An 18,264-nucleotide genomic window follows, 5' to 3' on the forward strand; every position below is an offset into this window, starting at 1 on the left:
AGCATTCTTCACAGAGCTAGAATAATCCTAAAATTTGTATGGAACCAGAAAAGACCCTGAATAGCCAAAGCGATCTTGAAAAAGAAAACTAAAGCTGGAGGCATCACAATCCCGGACTTCAAGATGTATTACAAAACTGTAATCATCAAGACAGCATGGCTGGCACAAAAACAGACACTCAGAGCAGTGGAACAGAATAGAGAACCCAGAAATGGACCCACAAACGTATGGCCAACTAATCTTTGACAAAGCAGGAAAGAATATCCAATGGAATAAAAACAGTCTCTACAGCAAATGGTGCTGGGAAAACTGGACAGCGACATGCAAAAGAATGAACCTGGACCACTTTCTTACACTAGACACAAAAATAAACTCAAAATGAAGGACCTAAATGTTACAACAGGAAGTCATCAAAATCCTCAAGGAGAAAGCAGGCAAAAACCTCTTTGACCTCGGCCACAGCAACTTCTTACTCAACATGTCTCTGGAGGCAAGGGAAACAAAAGCAAAAATGAACTACTGGGACCTCATCAAAATAAAAATCTTCTGCACAGCAAAGGAAACAATCAGCAAAACTAAAAGGCAACCGACAGAATGGGAGAAGATATTTGCAAATGACATATCAGATAAAAGGGTTGGTATCCAAAATCTATAAAGAACTTATCAAACTCAACACCCAAAAAGCAAATAATACAGTGATGAAATGGGCAAAAGACATGAAAAGACACTTCTCCAAAGAAAACATCCAGATGGACAACCGACACATGAAAAAATGCTCAACATCATTCATCATCAGGGGAATACAAATCAAAACCACGAGATACCACCTCACACCTGTCAGATGCCTAACATTAACAACTCAGGAAACAACAGATGTTGGCGAGGATGTGGAGAAAGAGGATCTCTTTTGCACTGCTGGAATGCAAACTGGTGCAGCCATGCTGGAAAACAGTATGGAGGTTCCTCAAAAAATTAAAAATAGAACTACCCTATGAGCCAGCAAATGCACTACTAGGTATTTATCCAAGTGACAGAGATGTGCTGTTTCAAAGGGGCACATGCACCCCAATGTTTATAGCAGCACTATCAACAGTAGCCAAAGTATGGAAAGACTACACTGCCCATATGGAAAATGTCCACTGACCAATGAATGGATAAATAATACGTGGTATATATACGTACATATGTATATATACACATATGCATATACATACATATGCATTATATGTATATGTATACATATGTACATATACACATACATATATACATTTATACATACATGTGTACATGCATACATATCTACATACACATATATACATATATATGTATGCTGCACACACACACACATATACACACAATGGAATACTACCAGGTGATGAAAAAGAATGAAATCTTTCCATTTGCAACAACGTCGATGGAACTAGAGAGTATTATGCTAAGCAAAGTAATTCAGTCAGAGAAAGAGATCATATTTTTTCACCATATGTGGAATCAAGAAACACAACAGATAACAGAGGGGAAAGGAAGGAAAAATAAAGGATGTTTTAAAACAGAGAGGGAGGCAAACCATAAGAGACTCTCAAATACAGAGAACAAACTGAGGGTTGCTGGAGGGGAGGTGGGTAGAGGAATGTGTTAAATGGGTGATGAGCATTGAGGAGGGCACTTTTTGGGATGAGCACTGGGTATCATACGTAAGAGATAAATCACTGGGTCTACTCCTGAAACCAAGATTACACTGTATGTTAATGAAATTGAATTTAAGTTTTAAAAAATAATAATGGTGAGTTGAAAGATACCGAAAATTTGTTCTTATAAGCAATAGATACTCTTACTGCTTCAGACAGAAAACTGGTTGATACAAAATCAAAAGGACATCATGATGATGTGGTAGTTAAGAGCAGGAATCTATAACTCAACTGCTTGGCTTGAATTCTAGCTTTGTCATTTGTGATTTTTGACCTCTCTGTGCCTCAGCTTTCTCATCTGCAACACAGGGATAACACTGTAGGGTTTTCATGAGGACTGAATGCAGTAACAGACTACAACCTAAAGCATAGTAAGTGCTACATGAATGTTGGCTATTGTAGTTTGTGGAGTTCCAGGGAAATTCCAAGCTGTGACAGAGCCATGGAAGAATTATTTTTAAAGTTAAATGAAAATACTGAAAAGACAAGCTATCATCTGAGGAAAGTGTTCTATGTTGGAAAAAAAGTATTTTAGAGGCAAACATCTTAGAAATTATGTATATCCAACTAAGAAAAATCAGTAACAATTATAAAGCAACAAATGATTGATAATTGGTTGGAAAGAAAAGAGAGGAAGAAGAGGAGAAGAAAAAGGAGGAAAAGAATAGGTTGCCAGGGAAAGTTTTTCTGTTATTTATCATTCGAGAATTTCAGAGGCATTCATAAACACCAAAATCAGAAATAAATAATGTTGGAAAAGACAACTTTAATTTTTAATACTGTTAAAAGGTGCTTAGACAATGAAGTTCTTTGTTTCTGGAAAGAGATTCCCAATGAAGAGATATCTTTTGTTTAAACTTCACTGGACACTTCCTTTTCTATATAAGGTCTTTGGGATCTTACAGATAGATATTTTATATTTTTTCATATATATGATTTATTACATATGTGATACATACATAAAGAAGTATAATAAAAAATGAACATGTATGGAACTGTCATCCACTTAACAGTTGGAATTGTATCTATACGTGCCCTTTCCCTAGCTCATTCATTCCCTAGCTTCTTTATCAATATACTGTTTAGCTGTTCTTATTTTTAAGCATTTTTTTAAATGTTATCATGCTGTATGTATTATTCTATGACTTATTGTTCTCATTTAGCATTCAAGTATTCATCTATAATGATACATGAATGGTAACTTCATTTATTTTCACCTACATTGAAAAGATATTCCACAATTAATCATATTCCTGTCAATGGCATTTTGATTGTTTCAGATTTTTTGCTCTTACAAACAGTGCTACTTGGAACATTCTTGCATTTGTCTTTTTTTTCTAGCTTTATCAATCTATAATTGACAAATAAAAATTGTATGTATTTATGGTTAAAAAAAAAAAAAGTAAAGAAATAGGCAGAAGACACAAATACACGTTTTACCAAAGAAGACATCCAGATTGCTAACAGACACATGAAACAATGTTCAACATCACTTACCATCAGGGAAATACAAATCAAAATCACAATGAGGTACCACCTCACATCTGTCAGAATGGCTAAAATGAACAACACAAGAAATAGGTGTGGGCAAAGACACAGAGAATGGGGAACCCTCTGACACTGCTGGTGGGAATGCAAACTGGTGCAGCCACTCTGGAAAACAGTGTGGAGGTTCCTCAAAAAGTTAAAAACAGAACTACCCTACAACCCAGCACTATTAAGTATTCACCCAAACGATACAGATACGAAGGGGTACCTGCATCTCAATGGTTATAGCAGCATTATCCACAAGAGCCAAATTATGGAAAGAGCCCAAATGTCTACTGACTGATGAATAGATACAGACAATGTAGTATACACAAAGACACACACACACACATACACACACCACTCATATACACAAAATGGAATATTACTCAGCCATCAAAAAGAATGAAATATTGGGGCGCCTGGGTGACTCAGTCGGTTAAGTGTCTGACTTCAGCTCAGGTCATGATCTCACAGTTTTTGAGTTCGAGTCCCGCATCAGGCTCTGTGCTGACAGCTCTGAGCCTGGAGCCTACTTCAAAATCTATGACTCCCTCTCTTTCTGCCCCTCCACCGCTCATGCTCTGTCTCTGTCTCTCAAAAAATAAATAAACATTAAAAAATTTTTTTAAAAAATGAAATCTTGCCATTTGCAATGACGTGGACTGAACTAGAGTGTATTGTATCACATGAAATAAGTACCTATGATTTCACTCATATGTGGAGTTTAAGAAACAAGCAGATGAACACATGGGAAGGGGAGGGGAAAAAAGATAGAGGGTGCCTGGGTGGTTCAGTCGGTTGAGTGTCCCACTCTTGATTTCAGCTCAGGTCATGATTCCAGGGTCATGGGATTTAGCTTTGCACTGCAAGTGGAGGTTGCTTAAGATTCTCCCTCTCTCCCTCTTCTCCTCTCCCCAGCTCCAGCCCTCTCTCTCTCTAAAACTTAACAAAAAAAAAAATTAATATTTTATCAAAAAAAAGAGAGAGAGAGAAAGAAAAATGCAAATCAAAACCACAGTGATGCACTTCACACCCAGTAGGATGCCTATAAACATTAAAAAAAAAAGGAAGTAACACATGTTGGCAAAGATGCAGAGAAATCAGAACCCTCACTGCTGGTGGGAATGCAAAATGTCACTATGGTAAACAATTTGGCAGTGCATCACTAAACTAAACAGAATTACTGTATGATCCAGCAATTCCACGTCTGAGTATATAACCAACAAAATGGAAAGTGAGTGTTCAAACAAAAAGTTGTACACGAGTTTACAGCAGCCCTATTCACAACAGCTAAAAGGTTGGGAACAAGCTAGGTGTCCAACAATGAATGCACAGATAAACAAAACATGATATATTCATGCAATGGAATATTCTTCATGCAAAGAAATGAAGTACTGATAAATGTTACAATGTATGCATATAGACACCCACAATGTATGTTCAAAGGATGAACCTTGAATACATTATGCTAAGACAAAGAAGCCAGACACAAAAGGCTGCATATTGTATGGTTCCATTTGTATGAAACATCCAGATGAGGCAAATCCACAGAGACCAAAAGCAGATTCATGGTTTCTAGGCCTAGGAGTGGGGGAGAATGGGGAGTGATTGGTTAATGGGTACAGGGTCTCCTTATTTAGGGTGATGAAAATGTTTTGAAACTAGACAGTGGTGATGGTTGCACAACACTGTGAATACACTATCACTGAACTCTATGCTTTAAAATGCTTCATTTCATGTTACGTGTATTTTACCACAATAAAAAAAAATAAGTTAATTTTAGAAAGAAGAATACTGAAAATAAAAAATAAGTGACTGATTTAAAGCTCAAATGACAAGCTAAACTCCAGACTGGACACAGTCAAAGAAAAATTAGTAAACTGGAGGATCCCCTCAGGGCACAACAAAGAGAGAGAAAGCAACTGAGATACCATATCATGTACACTATTCATTTGTTTTATAGACCCTTTGTTTGCATAAAATATAAAGAGGGCCAACTAATGTATCAACATTTCTGAATTTGTAGACCCCAAATTAATACGGTTTTAAAATATTCCTATTTTAAACGTCACTGCACAAGAAAAAGGGGCTGACCCCTCAATTCACGACAAAAGTATGAAGAGGGCTCAGGAATTGAAATAAAAGGGGTAAAGGGGAATAAAGACGGGTGGGAGAAGGAGCCCAGAGAGGAAGCAGCTGAATGGGACAGCAGAGCCACTGCCTGTCCTCATCACCCTGGGCCCAGGGACGCTCGTCACACAAAATAACTGAGTGCCTACAGTGTATAAGGCACTCTGCCATTATGCAGGGTACTGGACCACCACCACAATGATGACACTGGTTTTAAGGGGGCCCCAGACAGTTAGGTAGGGGAAGGAGAACTGGTAAAAGTAGGCTGTTGTTCACCTTGGAAAATCAACTAAGCCAATCAAGGAATCATGAAAAGCTAGGATTTAAAAACAAAAACGGATATGGTTTTGCCATTTGGGCAAACGGAATGTAAACTGTAGCCACAGAGATGATGCAGTTAGTCTAAGTCTGAGACCTAAAAGAGACAGGCAGAAATAAATAGGGAAGCTGGTTAGCCAATCACTGAAGAGAATGAATGAAAAGGAAGGAGTGACAGAAAACTAACTGATTTGACCAACATCAGTCACACATATGCATCACACTTCACTAGAGCCATCGGCCTGTGTCGCCATCCACCAGTCTTGCCATTTATTTACTATTATTTTTTTAAGTTTATTTATTTACTTTGAGAGAGAGAGACAGAGCACATGAGCAGGGGAGGGGCGGAAAGGGGGGGTGGTGAGAGAGAATCCAAGCAGGCTCTCTCTGCACTACCAGCACAGAGCCCGACATGGGGCTCAAAACACGAACTGCGAGATCCTGACCTGAGCCAAAGTCAAGAGCCGGACACTTAACCGACTGAGCCACCCAGGCGCCGCTTGCCATTTATCATCAATGAAGATGTGATCCCACGTTACGATTTCCTAAATTTACATCAACAGTAATGCCTCTGGCATCACAGCCCTTGCCAAAGTATACAAAACAGGCTTCCACTGAAAGCTCACTCAGGCTGCTAACGTGCTTTATGCAGTAAAAAGAGTAGAAAATTAAACAAATCTATAAACTAAATTAAACAATAACCACAAGCAAACACTAGATGTGGGCTTCCTCCTCCTGTGCTTTCTCTTTGCATTACGAACCTTTAGGAGACCTGGACATAATGGATGCCCCACGGAGTGAACAGAGCTGAGGCAATCACAAAGCTGCTGCACTCCTGAAATGTCGTTCAACGTTTTTCTAGCCCTTTGCAGCCCACAACAGATCAGTCCCCACAGAGAATACACAGGTAGCTCTTTTTAATGTCATGGCAGCTTTGGATTTGCTCAACGAAGCCTGCAGGTGATTGCTTTCCTAGGCCCATTACAAATGTCTCAGAGTTGGAACAAGAAACAGAGATCTTGAGAGCAGAGATCTCTCTTTTCAATTATTCCATTTTGGTATAACACTTACTTTTTCCTAACTATAAAAGCAATGCATGCTCAATACTCAACTTTAGGAGCATTTAATGCCTCCCACTGAACATTACTTTCAGCGCCCATCTGAAGGATGGGGATTCCCAAGGGGCTGCTGAGGGGCACATTTGAAACCAGTTTCCTGGGTCCACTCAATCAGTCTGAGTGTCCAATAAAGCACCCTTAACCTCTGGCTCATCCTGCAGTAGAGGGCAAAAACTGATGAATGTATGCATTAGGTTTATCACCCCTAAAGCAATTACTGGAAGAAGAGCCAGAGAACAGGAAAAACCCTTTGAAAGCACCAGAGTTATGAACTGTGCAGGATTAAAAATGGCCACAAACTCTGACATTCCTTCTATTGCAAGGTGAGTCTACATCCCTCTCCTGGAATCTGGATGGGCTATGAGACTGCTTTGGCCAATAGCATATGGCAGAACTGATGCTGCACCCCTTTCCGGGCCTGGCCTCAGGGGGCTGGCACTTTCTTCTCCTGTCTGTTGAAACACCTGCTCCTGGAGTGCTTGTAGTGGGAGAAGCCAGCTACAATGTTAGAAATCCAATCACCCTGGGGCGCCTGGATGGCTCAGTTGGTTGAGCATCCAACTCTTGACTTTGGCTCAAGTCATGATCTCACAGTTCGTGAGTTCAAGCCCCCTGTACATCTCTGTGCTGACAGTGCAGAGCTTGCTTAGGATTCTCTCTCTCTCCTTCTCTCTGCCCCTCCCCTGCTTGCTCGCGTGCACTCTCTCTCAAAAAAAGGAAGGAAGGAAGGAAGGAAGGAAGGAAGGAAGGAAGGAAGGAAGGAAGGAAAGAAAGAAAGAAAGAAAGAAAGAAAGAAAGAAAGAAAGAAAGAAAGAAAGAAAGAAAGAAAGAAAGAAAGAAAGAGAAAGAAAGAAAACTACCCTGTGACTACCAGGCTATGAGAAGCCCAAGTGATGGGGGGAGACCCTGGATGATAAGATAAGGTGGGAGGAGGGGAGGAGCAAGATGCACACAGGCCATCTTAGAAGTAGATACCCCAGCCCCAGCTAATATTAAATGGATCAGAGACAAGTGCCCAGCCAAGCCCTCCCTCAATTCCTGACCCACAAAAGGAAAACAGAATGGTTATTTTTAAGCCACTGAACTTTGGGGTGGTGTGTTATGCAGCAATAGCTAACAGGAGCAAAAGGCAAGGTAGGCAAGTTCTTGAGAAGAGGAGATGCCCTCACAAAGCCAAAGGGTCAGGCGGCCAGCCAAATGAGAGCAGAGTGGGGGTGTGCCACAGCAAAAGCAAAGAGGGTTCCAAACAGACTACACCCAAACAGGCCAAAGGTGCTGAGAATTCTGGTCATGTAGGTGTGTGGGTCAGCCTGGTTTTCAAGGACCAACTCAAGGCCAACTGGGGCAGAGCAGGCCTCAAAGAGCCATTTGGGGTAATTATGCCACTAGCCCCTCCCTCCCAGGTGCCCAGAAAAGAGACACAGGTGGGGCGCCTGGGTGGCGCAGTCGGTTAAGCGTCCGACTTCAGCCAGGTCACGATCTCGCGGTCCGTGAGTTCGAGCCCCGCGTCAGGCTCTGGGCTGATGGCTCAGAGCCTGGAGCCTGTTTCCGATTCTGTGTCTCCCTCTCTCTCTGCCCCTCCCCCGTTCATGCTCTGTCTCTGTCTGTCCCAAAAATAAATAAAAAACGTTGAAAAAAAAATTTAAAAAAAAAAAAAAAAAAAAAAAAGAAAAGAGACACAGGTGAAAAGGACACCCTCATTAATTGCGCACACATCTATGACAGTCCCCTCTCCATCCCCTCTATCCCCACTGCTAGGACTGCCTACTCCTCTTGCCCACACCCCTTCTATTTATCCCACCTCCCCATGGCTACCAAAAAAGCAACTGAAGGACATACAATGGCACTTTCAGTAGCCTTCCAAGAGCCACTTCTTCCATTCCCCTTCCCAAGAGCCCCAGACCTCCACTGTGACTCCGGTGGTCCTCAGGAAGTCAACTCCATAGGCCACGAAACACATGACCTAAGCTGAGCCATGCAGTCCATCCCATACTGGTTCAGAGTTGACATACAACCTACGCTGGCCCAAAGTGACCTTCAGAACTTCTGCTTGACATGAAGAGACAAAGGCTCGTTCTCCTTGGGATGGTAAGTTGTGAAGACTGCAATCATCATGGCCATCCTACAGAAGGCCAGCCTGAAGACAAGGCTAACACACATGGGAGAAAGCAGGGCTCAGCGAATCCCAGAGAAACAGTCATAGCAATGACAGAAGGAATGCAGTGCAAGCTGAACCTGAACTCATCATACCTCTGCATTCTTCAGTCATATAGCAATAAACCCTGTTTCATTTAAGTCTGGCAGGGGTCCAAGTGGGCGGGGGTCCAAGTGGAAGAGTCGTGGCTGGTGAGGAAATGCCTGAAAGCACATGAGCACTGGGTGTGAGCACTGGGTGGGAGGGACAATCTTCCCTCTATTCAATCCTTAAAAAGTAAGAGAAACAATAAAATTTAAAATAAAGTTCAATCACTGAAGAGGAAGGGAGTGAAAATAAATGCTAAATCTAACTAAATCAACAGCCAACACATGAAAGCAACTTAAGTGTCTACTGATAGATGAAAGCATAAAAAAGAAGTGGTCTGGGGAGGGGGGCGGGGGGGGGGGGCTTGGGTGGCTCAGTTGGTTGAGCCTCTGACTCTTGATTTCAGCTCAGGTCATGATCCCAGGGTCGTGGGATCGAGCCCTGCATCAGGCTCCATGCTGAGCGTGGAGTCTGCTCTAGATTCTCTCTCTCCCTCTGCCCCTCCCCTGCTCGTATGCTCTCTCTGGAAAAAAAAAAAAAAAAAAAATTAAGAATAATAATAACAAAACCATTTTAAAAAAGGATGTGATATATATACACAATAGAATACTATTCAGCCATAAGAAAAGAAGGAAATCCTTCCATTTGCAAGAACATGGATGGACATTAAGGGCTTTCAATCAGACAGAAAAAGACAAATACTATACAATCTCACTTATACATGGAGTCTAAAAAACCAATCTCATGGATACAGAGAACAGACTGGTGGTTGCTAGAGGCAGGGGGTGGAGAGTGGGTAAAATGGATGAAGCTGGTCAAAAGGTTCAAACTTCCAATTGTAAGATAAATAAATTCTGGGATATAAGATATGGCATAATGACCAAAGTTAACAATACTGTATCACATATTTGAAAGTTGCTAGGAGAGTAGATCTTAAAAGTTCTCATCACAGGGGCGCCTGGGTGGCTGGTTAAGCATCCAACTCTTGACCTTGGCTCAGGTCATGATCTCACAGTTCGTGAGTTCAAACCCCAAGTTGGGCTCTGTACTGACAGTACTGAGCCTGCCTGCGATTCTCTCTCCTTCTTCTCCTACTGACGCTCCCACCACCCCCCTCAAAAATAAATAAATAAACTTTGTTCTGGTTGAATTACTTATTTTTGAGAGAGAGCATGCACGCATGTGTGCAAGCGGGGGGGGGGGGGGGGGGGAGGGAGAGAGAGAGAGAAAATGAATGAATGAATATCCCAAGCAGGTTCCACGCAGTCAGTGCAGACCCCAACATAGGGCTCGATCTCACAAATCATTAGATCATGACCTGAGGGGAAATCAAATGCGACACTTAACTGACTGAGCCACCCAGGTAACCCAAATAAATAAAGCTAAAAAAAAAAAGTTCTTATCACAAGAAAAGTAAAACTGTAACTATGTGAGATGATGAACATTAACTGAACTAACATTAGTGATCATTTCACAATATACCCACATATCAAATCATCATGTGGTACAACTAAAACTAATGCTAGGGGCGCCTGGGTGGCGCAGTCGGTTAAGCGTCCGACTTCAGCCAGGTCACGATCTCGCGGTCCGTGAGTTCGAGCCCCGCGTCAGGCTCTGGGCTGATGGCTCGGAGCCTGGAGCCTGTTTCCGACTCTGTGTCTCCCTCTCTCTCTGCCCCTCCCCCGTTCATGCTCTGTCTCTCTCTCTGTCCCAAAAATAAATAAAAAACGTTGAAAAAAAAAAAAAATTTAAAAAAAAAAAAATAAAACTAATGCTAAAACTAACATATGTCAATTGTATCTCAGTAAAACTAGAAAAAAATTTTAATTTTTTCCAAAAAACAAATTAAACTACTTTAAGTCTTAAAATTGCTGAAGTGGCCCTGAGAATCCTAAAATAAAGAAAATATAGGGGTGCCTGGGTGGCTTAGTCGGATAAACATCTGACTTTAGCTCAGGTCATGATCTCACGGTTTGTGGGTTTCAGCCCCACATCAGGCTCTGCACTGATAGCTCAGAGCCTGGAGCCTGCTTCAGATTCTGTGTCTCACCTCTCTCTCTCCCCTCCCCCACTTGTGCTCTCTTTATTTTAAATAAAATAAACTTTAAAAGAAAAAAAAGAAATAAAATGTATTCATTAGGAATTTGTTTGTGTTCCAACATCCCTTCAGCTCTCGGGGGGGGGGGGGGGGGGGGGGCCTCTCCATATTGGAGCTGGAAGCCAAAAACTCAAAATTAACCAAAACATAGCAAGTGTGTACAACATGCTCTCTGCATCTTGTTCCATCAAAGACCACAAAAGAGATAAAAAGCTGAAAGAGAACAAGAGAGACCCTACTGATATCACTGTAGTTGTTTCTGAAAGCCTGAAGGACTTGGAAATAAATTGATTAAAACTTTTTGTATAAATCACATCAATTTTTCATCAAAACGATCAGATATATCATATCCCCACAAACTTAAACTGTGACCCATTATAAAATTATATTGTTAACAGTACACTGCTTCAGGCACTTCACAGAATTACCTGGACAAAATACACATCATTTCAAAAAGTAAAAGGCACATGGGTGCCTGGGTGGCTCAGTTGGTTAAGTGCCCAACTCTTGATTTCAGCTCAAGGTCATAATCTCACAGTTCATGAGTTCGAGCCCCACATCAGCTCCATGCTGACAGTGCAGAGCCTGCTTTGGATTCTCTCTCTCCCTGTCTTTCTGCCCCTCTCCGACTCATGCAGTGCTCATGTGCTCTCTGTCTCTCTCAAAATAAATAAGTAAACTTTATTTAAAAAGTAACAGGAACACAAAACACCTAATACTACACAAAACACTCCTCTTTAAGGACTCAGGTGAATGCTCATTTGTTTTCACTTGGGCATTCCTTAACAAGCACCAGTGTTCCGCCACCTAAAATGCCTTCACTTACACTCTTATGGTATTCCTTGTGCTCGTCCTTTCAAGGGACTTCAGAGTGTTCCAAAATTTGTCTGAGATTACTCAGCAATGGGATGATTCTACAAATACCAATCAGAGGAGACAATGATGACACCATTTAATCCCCAGCTCAGCAAAGAAAAATAATTATTCAGAAGACTTAACTACTGAATTTTGGAAGAAATATGTTTGCAGCAAGGCCATGCAGAAGGAACCCCGTTGACACAGGGTGGGAGAAAACACTGGAGACATCCATGACCAGACTTGTGAATGGAGCTCTAAACTTGGATTATTTCCAGAAGAGGCAAATACATTCCGTTCAACCAGGACCCAAGTAAAGAGTGGGATTTAAGGCAGGGATGTCCTGATCATGGCAAAGAGACACCTTACACAAGTGAGAAATAAGATAAAAGGAAATCCCAAAGAGGAATAGGAATATCACTCTTCTAAACGTAAGTAATCTGATGAGCTGATAACCCTCAATGTGGGGCTTTGCTACAGAGCTTCAAAATTAGGCAGTAACTTTTCTTACTTAAGGTTGAAAACAGATACAATAAATAAGGGATCAGGGTTTGTTTCTTCCAGAGAAAGTCAAAGTATAGGAGATACCACAGAGTTAACTGTTAACAACTCTTAGATGTCTATAAAAGGGTATGATGGCAGCAAAAGAAACTGTAATTAGATATTGAGACATTCTTAGGAAAGTCTCACACTGAGATGTATTACCAAAGGAGGCTAAACATTCTAATAACTGAAGAAAAAGACAAAACATGATGGTATTAAATGCAATCTGCCCTCCAGAAACCTGAAAACAGACTAGAAATGAATGGTCCCCTTTTTAAAAAGACACATAATTTCAGATTCATAATTCTCCCGTAAACCAAGACCACTAGAGTAAGGCATTTTCTAGACTAAATCTCAAACTAGGTTGGCATTCCTTCCAATAAACAGTTAAGTAAAGACCTAAACCTTCACTATCCAATATGATAGCCATTACACACACACAGCTATTGGGTACTTGAAATGTGGCTGGTCCAAATTTAGATGGGCTATATGTATAAACTACACACCAGATTTAGATGACTTTAGCACAAAAAAAAGAATGAAAATTATCTCAATAACTTTTTATATTGATTAAAAGGTGAAATCATACTATTTTGGATATACTGAGTTAAATAAAATATACTTTTAAAATTAATTCCAGGGGCGCCTGGGTGGTTCAGTCAGTTAAGCATCTGACTCTTGACATCAGCTTAGGTCATGATCTCCCGGTTCGTGATTTCAAGTCCCACATTGGACTCTGCGCTGACAAGTGTGGCGCCTGCTTGGGATTCTCTTCTTCTCTCTCTACCCCTTCCCTGCTCATGTTCTTTCTCTCTCTCTCTCTTTCTCAAAATAAGTAAATAAACTTTTAAATAAATAAGTAAATAAAACTAAATAAAATTAATTTCACTTGTTTCTTTTTACTTTTTTTTAATATGGCTACTAGAAATTTAAAATGACACGTGGCTATAGGGCGCCTGGGTGGCTCAGTCAGTTAATCGTCTGACTTCGGCTCAGGTCATGATCTCACAGTTCAGGGATTTGAGTCCCACATGGGGCTCTATGCTGACAGCTCAGAGTCTGGAGCTTGCTTCAGATTCTGTGTCTCTGTCTCTCCCTGCTTCTCCCTCACTCATGCTCTTTCTCTCTTTCTTTCTCTCTCTCTCTCTCTCTCTCTCAAAAATAAATTTAAAAAATTTTTAAATAAAATGCCACTTGACTCACATTTGTACCTGCATTGTCTTCTCTGTCAGACATCATAAGCAAGCAACATTAAACACCACTATATCAAACACACTTCTGGGTTGCTAAATATTTCAAATGTGAACAGAAGAATGAAAAAGGGTGGGGTGCCTGGGTGACTCAGCTGGTGAAGCGTTGCCTCTTGATTTTGGCTCAGGTCATGATCTCACGGTTCGTGGAATCACGTCCCAAATGGGGCTCTGCGCTGACAGCAAGGAGCCTGCTTGGAATTCTCTCTCTCCCTCTCTCTGCCCCTCCCTCACACATGCAGGCACTCACAGTCTCTCTCTCCCAAAATAAATAAATAAACATTAAAAAAATAAAGAATGAAAAAGAGTAAACAGTATCCGTGGCATTCAGAGAACTCCTACCACAACAGTAGTAGCAGCAGCCACTACATTGTTTTAAGTGATAAGCACAAACAACAAACTTTCTGGAAAAAGAGATGTCATAATCGCAGATTCTCTTTTCGACCTGCCTAGAAGTATGCCAGAGACTCTCCTCTTGGGCAGCTCACCCTTCTGCCTACCTTTGATGAGCTCCGGCCTGTAGGTCTTGCGCAGCTGCTCCAGGAAGCTGTTGTAGAAGCTTTCTGCCTGCTCTGTGGGCATTGCCAGGTGAAAGTCAGGCTTGTTCCCCTTGAGCACGCACTGGAGGGTGAACTGGCTGATGCACAGCACCTCATACTGTTTGTCCATCACACTCTTCGACCAGTGTTTCCCACTCTCATCCTCAAACACACGCAGGTTTAAAATCTTTCTGACCCTAAGCAGGAAAACAGTGGTTAGAGAAACCTGAAGAATCATAAGCTCCCAACACATCCATACCCCCAAAGTGTCACCTGTTGAAAAAGAACATAACAACAAACTCCTCTACCTCAGTAAAAAGAGCACCAGCTTCCAAGTCAGGTAGCCTAGATGATTTTTTTTTTAATTTTTTTCTAATGTTTATTTATTTTCGAGAGATAGAGAGACAGAGCATGAGCAGGGGAGGGGCAGAGAGAGAGACACAGAATCAGAAACAGGCTCCAGGCTCTGAGCTGTCAGCACAGAGCCTGACGTGGGGCTTGAACCCATCAACGGCGAGATCATGACCTGAGCCAAAGTCAAACACGTAACCAACTGAGCCACCCAGGCGCCCCAGGTAGCATAGATTCTAATTTGAATTCAGGCTTTTTGCTAAATACATGTTCATGATCTTAGGCAAGTCAGTGAATTATCAGAGCTCCAGACCCTATGTGTATGATGAACAACTGGACATTTTTTAAATGGATAAATGGTGCCCAGATCATACTGTTCAAACTGGAAACAGAAATCATTCATAAGAAAACAAGTTCCGTTTTATTAAGAGAATGGTTCATGGATATAGCAGCAAATAGGGACCGAGGCTGTTGGGTCCAGCTCTGCTGCTGACTTGGTGGGTATCATCTGACAAATTACTCTTCCTTGGCCCCCTCATCTGAAACACAGAGATAACCACATTAAATCAAACAGGACAGACAAAAAAAGTAACAGGGGCTCACTTCACAGAAACAAAATATCATGGAAGTTCCCAGTGTATGTATATACATAATTCAGATAGCTAGGCAGGTAGAAATACAGAGCTACAGATATATCCAGTACATATCCCATTCAAACAGAAATGACTTAGAAATCCGCCTCTTACATGTGCTCCAGTTCCTTCTGTGTATCTTCCAGAGAAATACCCAGCAACACACAGATTCCCCGTCCAATTGCACTTATTTGCTCTCCTCCAACTAGAAAGGAAACAAAAGAGGAAAGAAACTCAGAACCAAACAGGTGCCATGATGAACTTTTAAGTAACCACAAGAATGTTTAAACATCACACATACTTCTTAGAACTTCTTTGGTAAAGTCAGTGGGTATTGAAAAATGAGTTTCATAAATGCAGTAAGACTATCAAGATTTAGGTCCTTTCTGATTTTATATCTGGAATGAACGAGCTAACAACCATTAAGCTAACTTTTAGGGCCACATTTTCTTCTGTGTTACCTTGGGCAGGATACCTCAAACTTTCCATGATAGAGTTTGCCTGTCTGTAAAAACACAAGAGTTTTCCTCCCCAGGGAATCCAGCCCAGCTGCACTAATTCTCTGAAAGGAGATGCTTGCTTTTCTTCAGAATTAGCAAATATGGTACATAATATACAGATAGTACAAAATAATAAACATTTATGTCAGAAAAAGAATTTTTCTTACTGCAAGAAGATAAATATATACACAAACCATAGTTTAAAAGTTAAGCTTCAAGTCAGCAAACTTCTATTATGTCCTAGTTTAGTACTCAAGTTTGTATTCTAAGCCAATGACCTCCAAATCCCTTTCAATCATGTACCTCATCCACAAAAAAACAAATCTCTAAACATATATTCCAAACATTTGTGCATGTATTTATAGTCAAATGCATAGCTCTACCACCATTAGGCAGTATCTCAGTGCTGGTTCAGTTCTTAAGCTAAGATCCATCATTGTTACAGTGAACCTAAATCCGTATTTCAAATGTTAATCTTCATAACTGTCCATATTTTTGGCCAACTTTTTGCCAAATCTCATCATGTTACTGACATCTTGTTATTTTACCATCTATTAACCTAACATTCCAATCGGGAGAAGGGTCAACTCTGCCATTTTCTTGTTTGCGTCTGCTAGATAATATCTATAAATATATCTGAAAAGGCATCATAGACTGTAACATGTTATAATATCCAGCAAGTTAAGGAAAGAATGAGAAACCCCCCCCCCCCTTCCTTCACCCTGACAAGGGATCACCTGCTATGCAGACCCCAGGGAAGCATCAGCATCAACCCATTCCAAACAAAGTATCAGTAAAGCTTAATTTCTCTTCTTTTTATGCTAAAAAAATATTTTCTTCTGTGCTACTTTTCTTACAATGGACTATGAATGATTTACTGTCCTTTGAGCCAATGACTCAGAAGCTGAAACAGGAATAATCTACCTGAAATAAGCAGTAAACAACTGGGGTGGCTGGCTTGTTGCTTTAGAACACAATCAAGCTTTATTTGTGCTTTAAATAAATCAATATTATTTTCTTACAATATCAAAATATTTTTCAAATTTTCCCCATAGTATGTTTTAAAAGCTTAAAAAGAATGGTTATTGAGTTATATCCACCATTAAACTAATGCATACACAACATAGAAAATTTGGAAAATATAAGAAACAGGAAGGAAAAAAGAACACCCAAAGACAAGCGCTTCAATATTTCAATAATTTCCCTTTGATATTTTCTCTATTCATACGTTTTACTTTATATTTGTTTTCAATTACTGCAATAACATACATGAATTTTTGTGTTCCACCTTTTCTCTTAACATTGCATAAGGATTTTTTCACGTTATAAGATTTTCCTGGGGCGCCTGGGTGGCTCAGTCGGTTGAGCGTCCGACTTCAGCTCAGGTCACGATCTCGCGGTCCCTGAGTTCGAGCCCCGCGTCAGGCTCTGGGCTGATGGCTCGGAGCCTGGAGCCTGTTTCCGATTCTGTGTCTCCTTCTCTCTCTGCCCCTCCCCCGTTCATGCTCTGTCTCTCTCTGTCCCAAAAATAAAAATAAAAAACGTTGAAAAAAAAAATTAAAAAAAAAAAAGATGTTTAGGAAAATCTTTTTTTTTTTTTTTTTTTTAACGTTTATTCATTTTTGAGACAGAGAGAGACAGAGCATGAACGGGGGAGGGGCAGAGAGAGAGGGAGACACAGAATCGGAAACAGGCTCCAGGCTCCGAGCCATCAGCCCAGAGCCTGACGCGGGGCTCGAACTCAGGGACCGCGAGATCGTGACCTGAGCTGAAGTCGGACGCTCAACCGACTGAGCCACCCAGGCGCCCACTAAACATCTTTTAATAGTTGCATCCCATCAAGTGGAACAGTTGCATTCCATCCAATGGACCAACTAACCATCTCATTTGGCTGGATATATGGCTTGTTTCAAAATTCTCACTTCAATAAATAACACTGTGGTGAAAATCTTTGAATACTAGACTTTACATTTTACAATTTAAAGCAGTTTTAGGTTCACAACAAAACTGAGCAAAGGTATAGAGATTCCCCTATACTCACTGCCCCCATAATGCATAGCTTCCCCATTGTCAACATCCCCCACCGAAGGGGAACGAACATTCCTTACAATTGATGAACCTGCACTGGCACAACATTATCATTCAAAGTCCATAGTTTACATTAGGGTTCACTCTTGATGTGATATTCTATAGATTTGTTGGACAAATATATAATGACATGTATCCACCTTACATTATCATAGAGTAGTTTCACTGCCCTGTAAGAATGCTCCATGCTCTGCTATTCATGCTCTAAATCTTTTCCTATAATTAGGATTCTCTTCTTAGAATATTCTCAAAAGCAGAATCAGTATTTAAAGTGATTCAAATCACTATCTGAGGAGTTTCAACATTTTTATAATGTACTATTGCTTTAATAAGAAACAAATTATGCCCCAAAGCCTGTATATGACACAGTTAGCTGCTCTCT

General features: G+C 40.7%; 1 protein-coding gene across 3 annotated transcripts in view; it reads right to left on the minus strand.

Annotated features, from left to right (window-relative positions):
* Positions 1-18,264, minus strand: part of DTD1 (D-aminoacyl-tRNA deacylase 1) — a 207,829-nt gene that overhangs the window by 187,187 nt on the left and 2,378 nt on the right. For all 3 annotated transcript variants that reach the window (XR_009248792.1, XM_058684776.1, XM_058684777.1), the window contains exons 2-3: positions 15,409-15,499; positions 14,273-14,508 (exon numbers count right to left, since the gene is read on the minus strand). Coding sequence is in view for 2 of the 3 variants with exons in the window: in XM_058684776.1 (XP_058540759.1) it covers positions 14,273-14,508; positions 15,409-15,499 (327 nt within the window). In the remaining variant the exon portion in view is untranslated. The remainder of the gene's footprint in view (positions 1-14,272; positions 14,509-15,408; positions 15,500-18,264) is intronic.

This window comes from Neofelis nebulosa, chromosome 9 (assembly GCF_028018385.1).
Source record: "Neofelis nebulosa isolate mNeoNeb1 chromosome 9, mNeoNeb1.pri, whole genome shotgun sequence".
NCBI classification, from domain to species: Eukaryota; Metazoa; Chordata; class Mammalia; order Carnivora; family Felidae; genus Neofelis; species Neofelis nebulosa.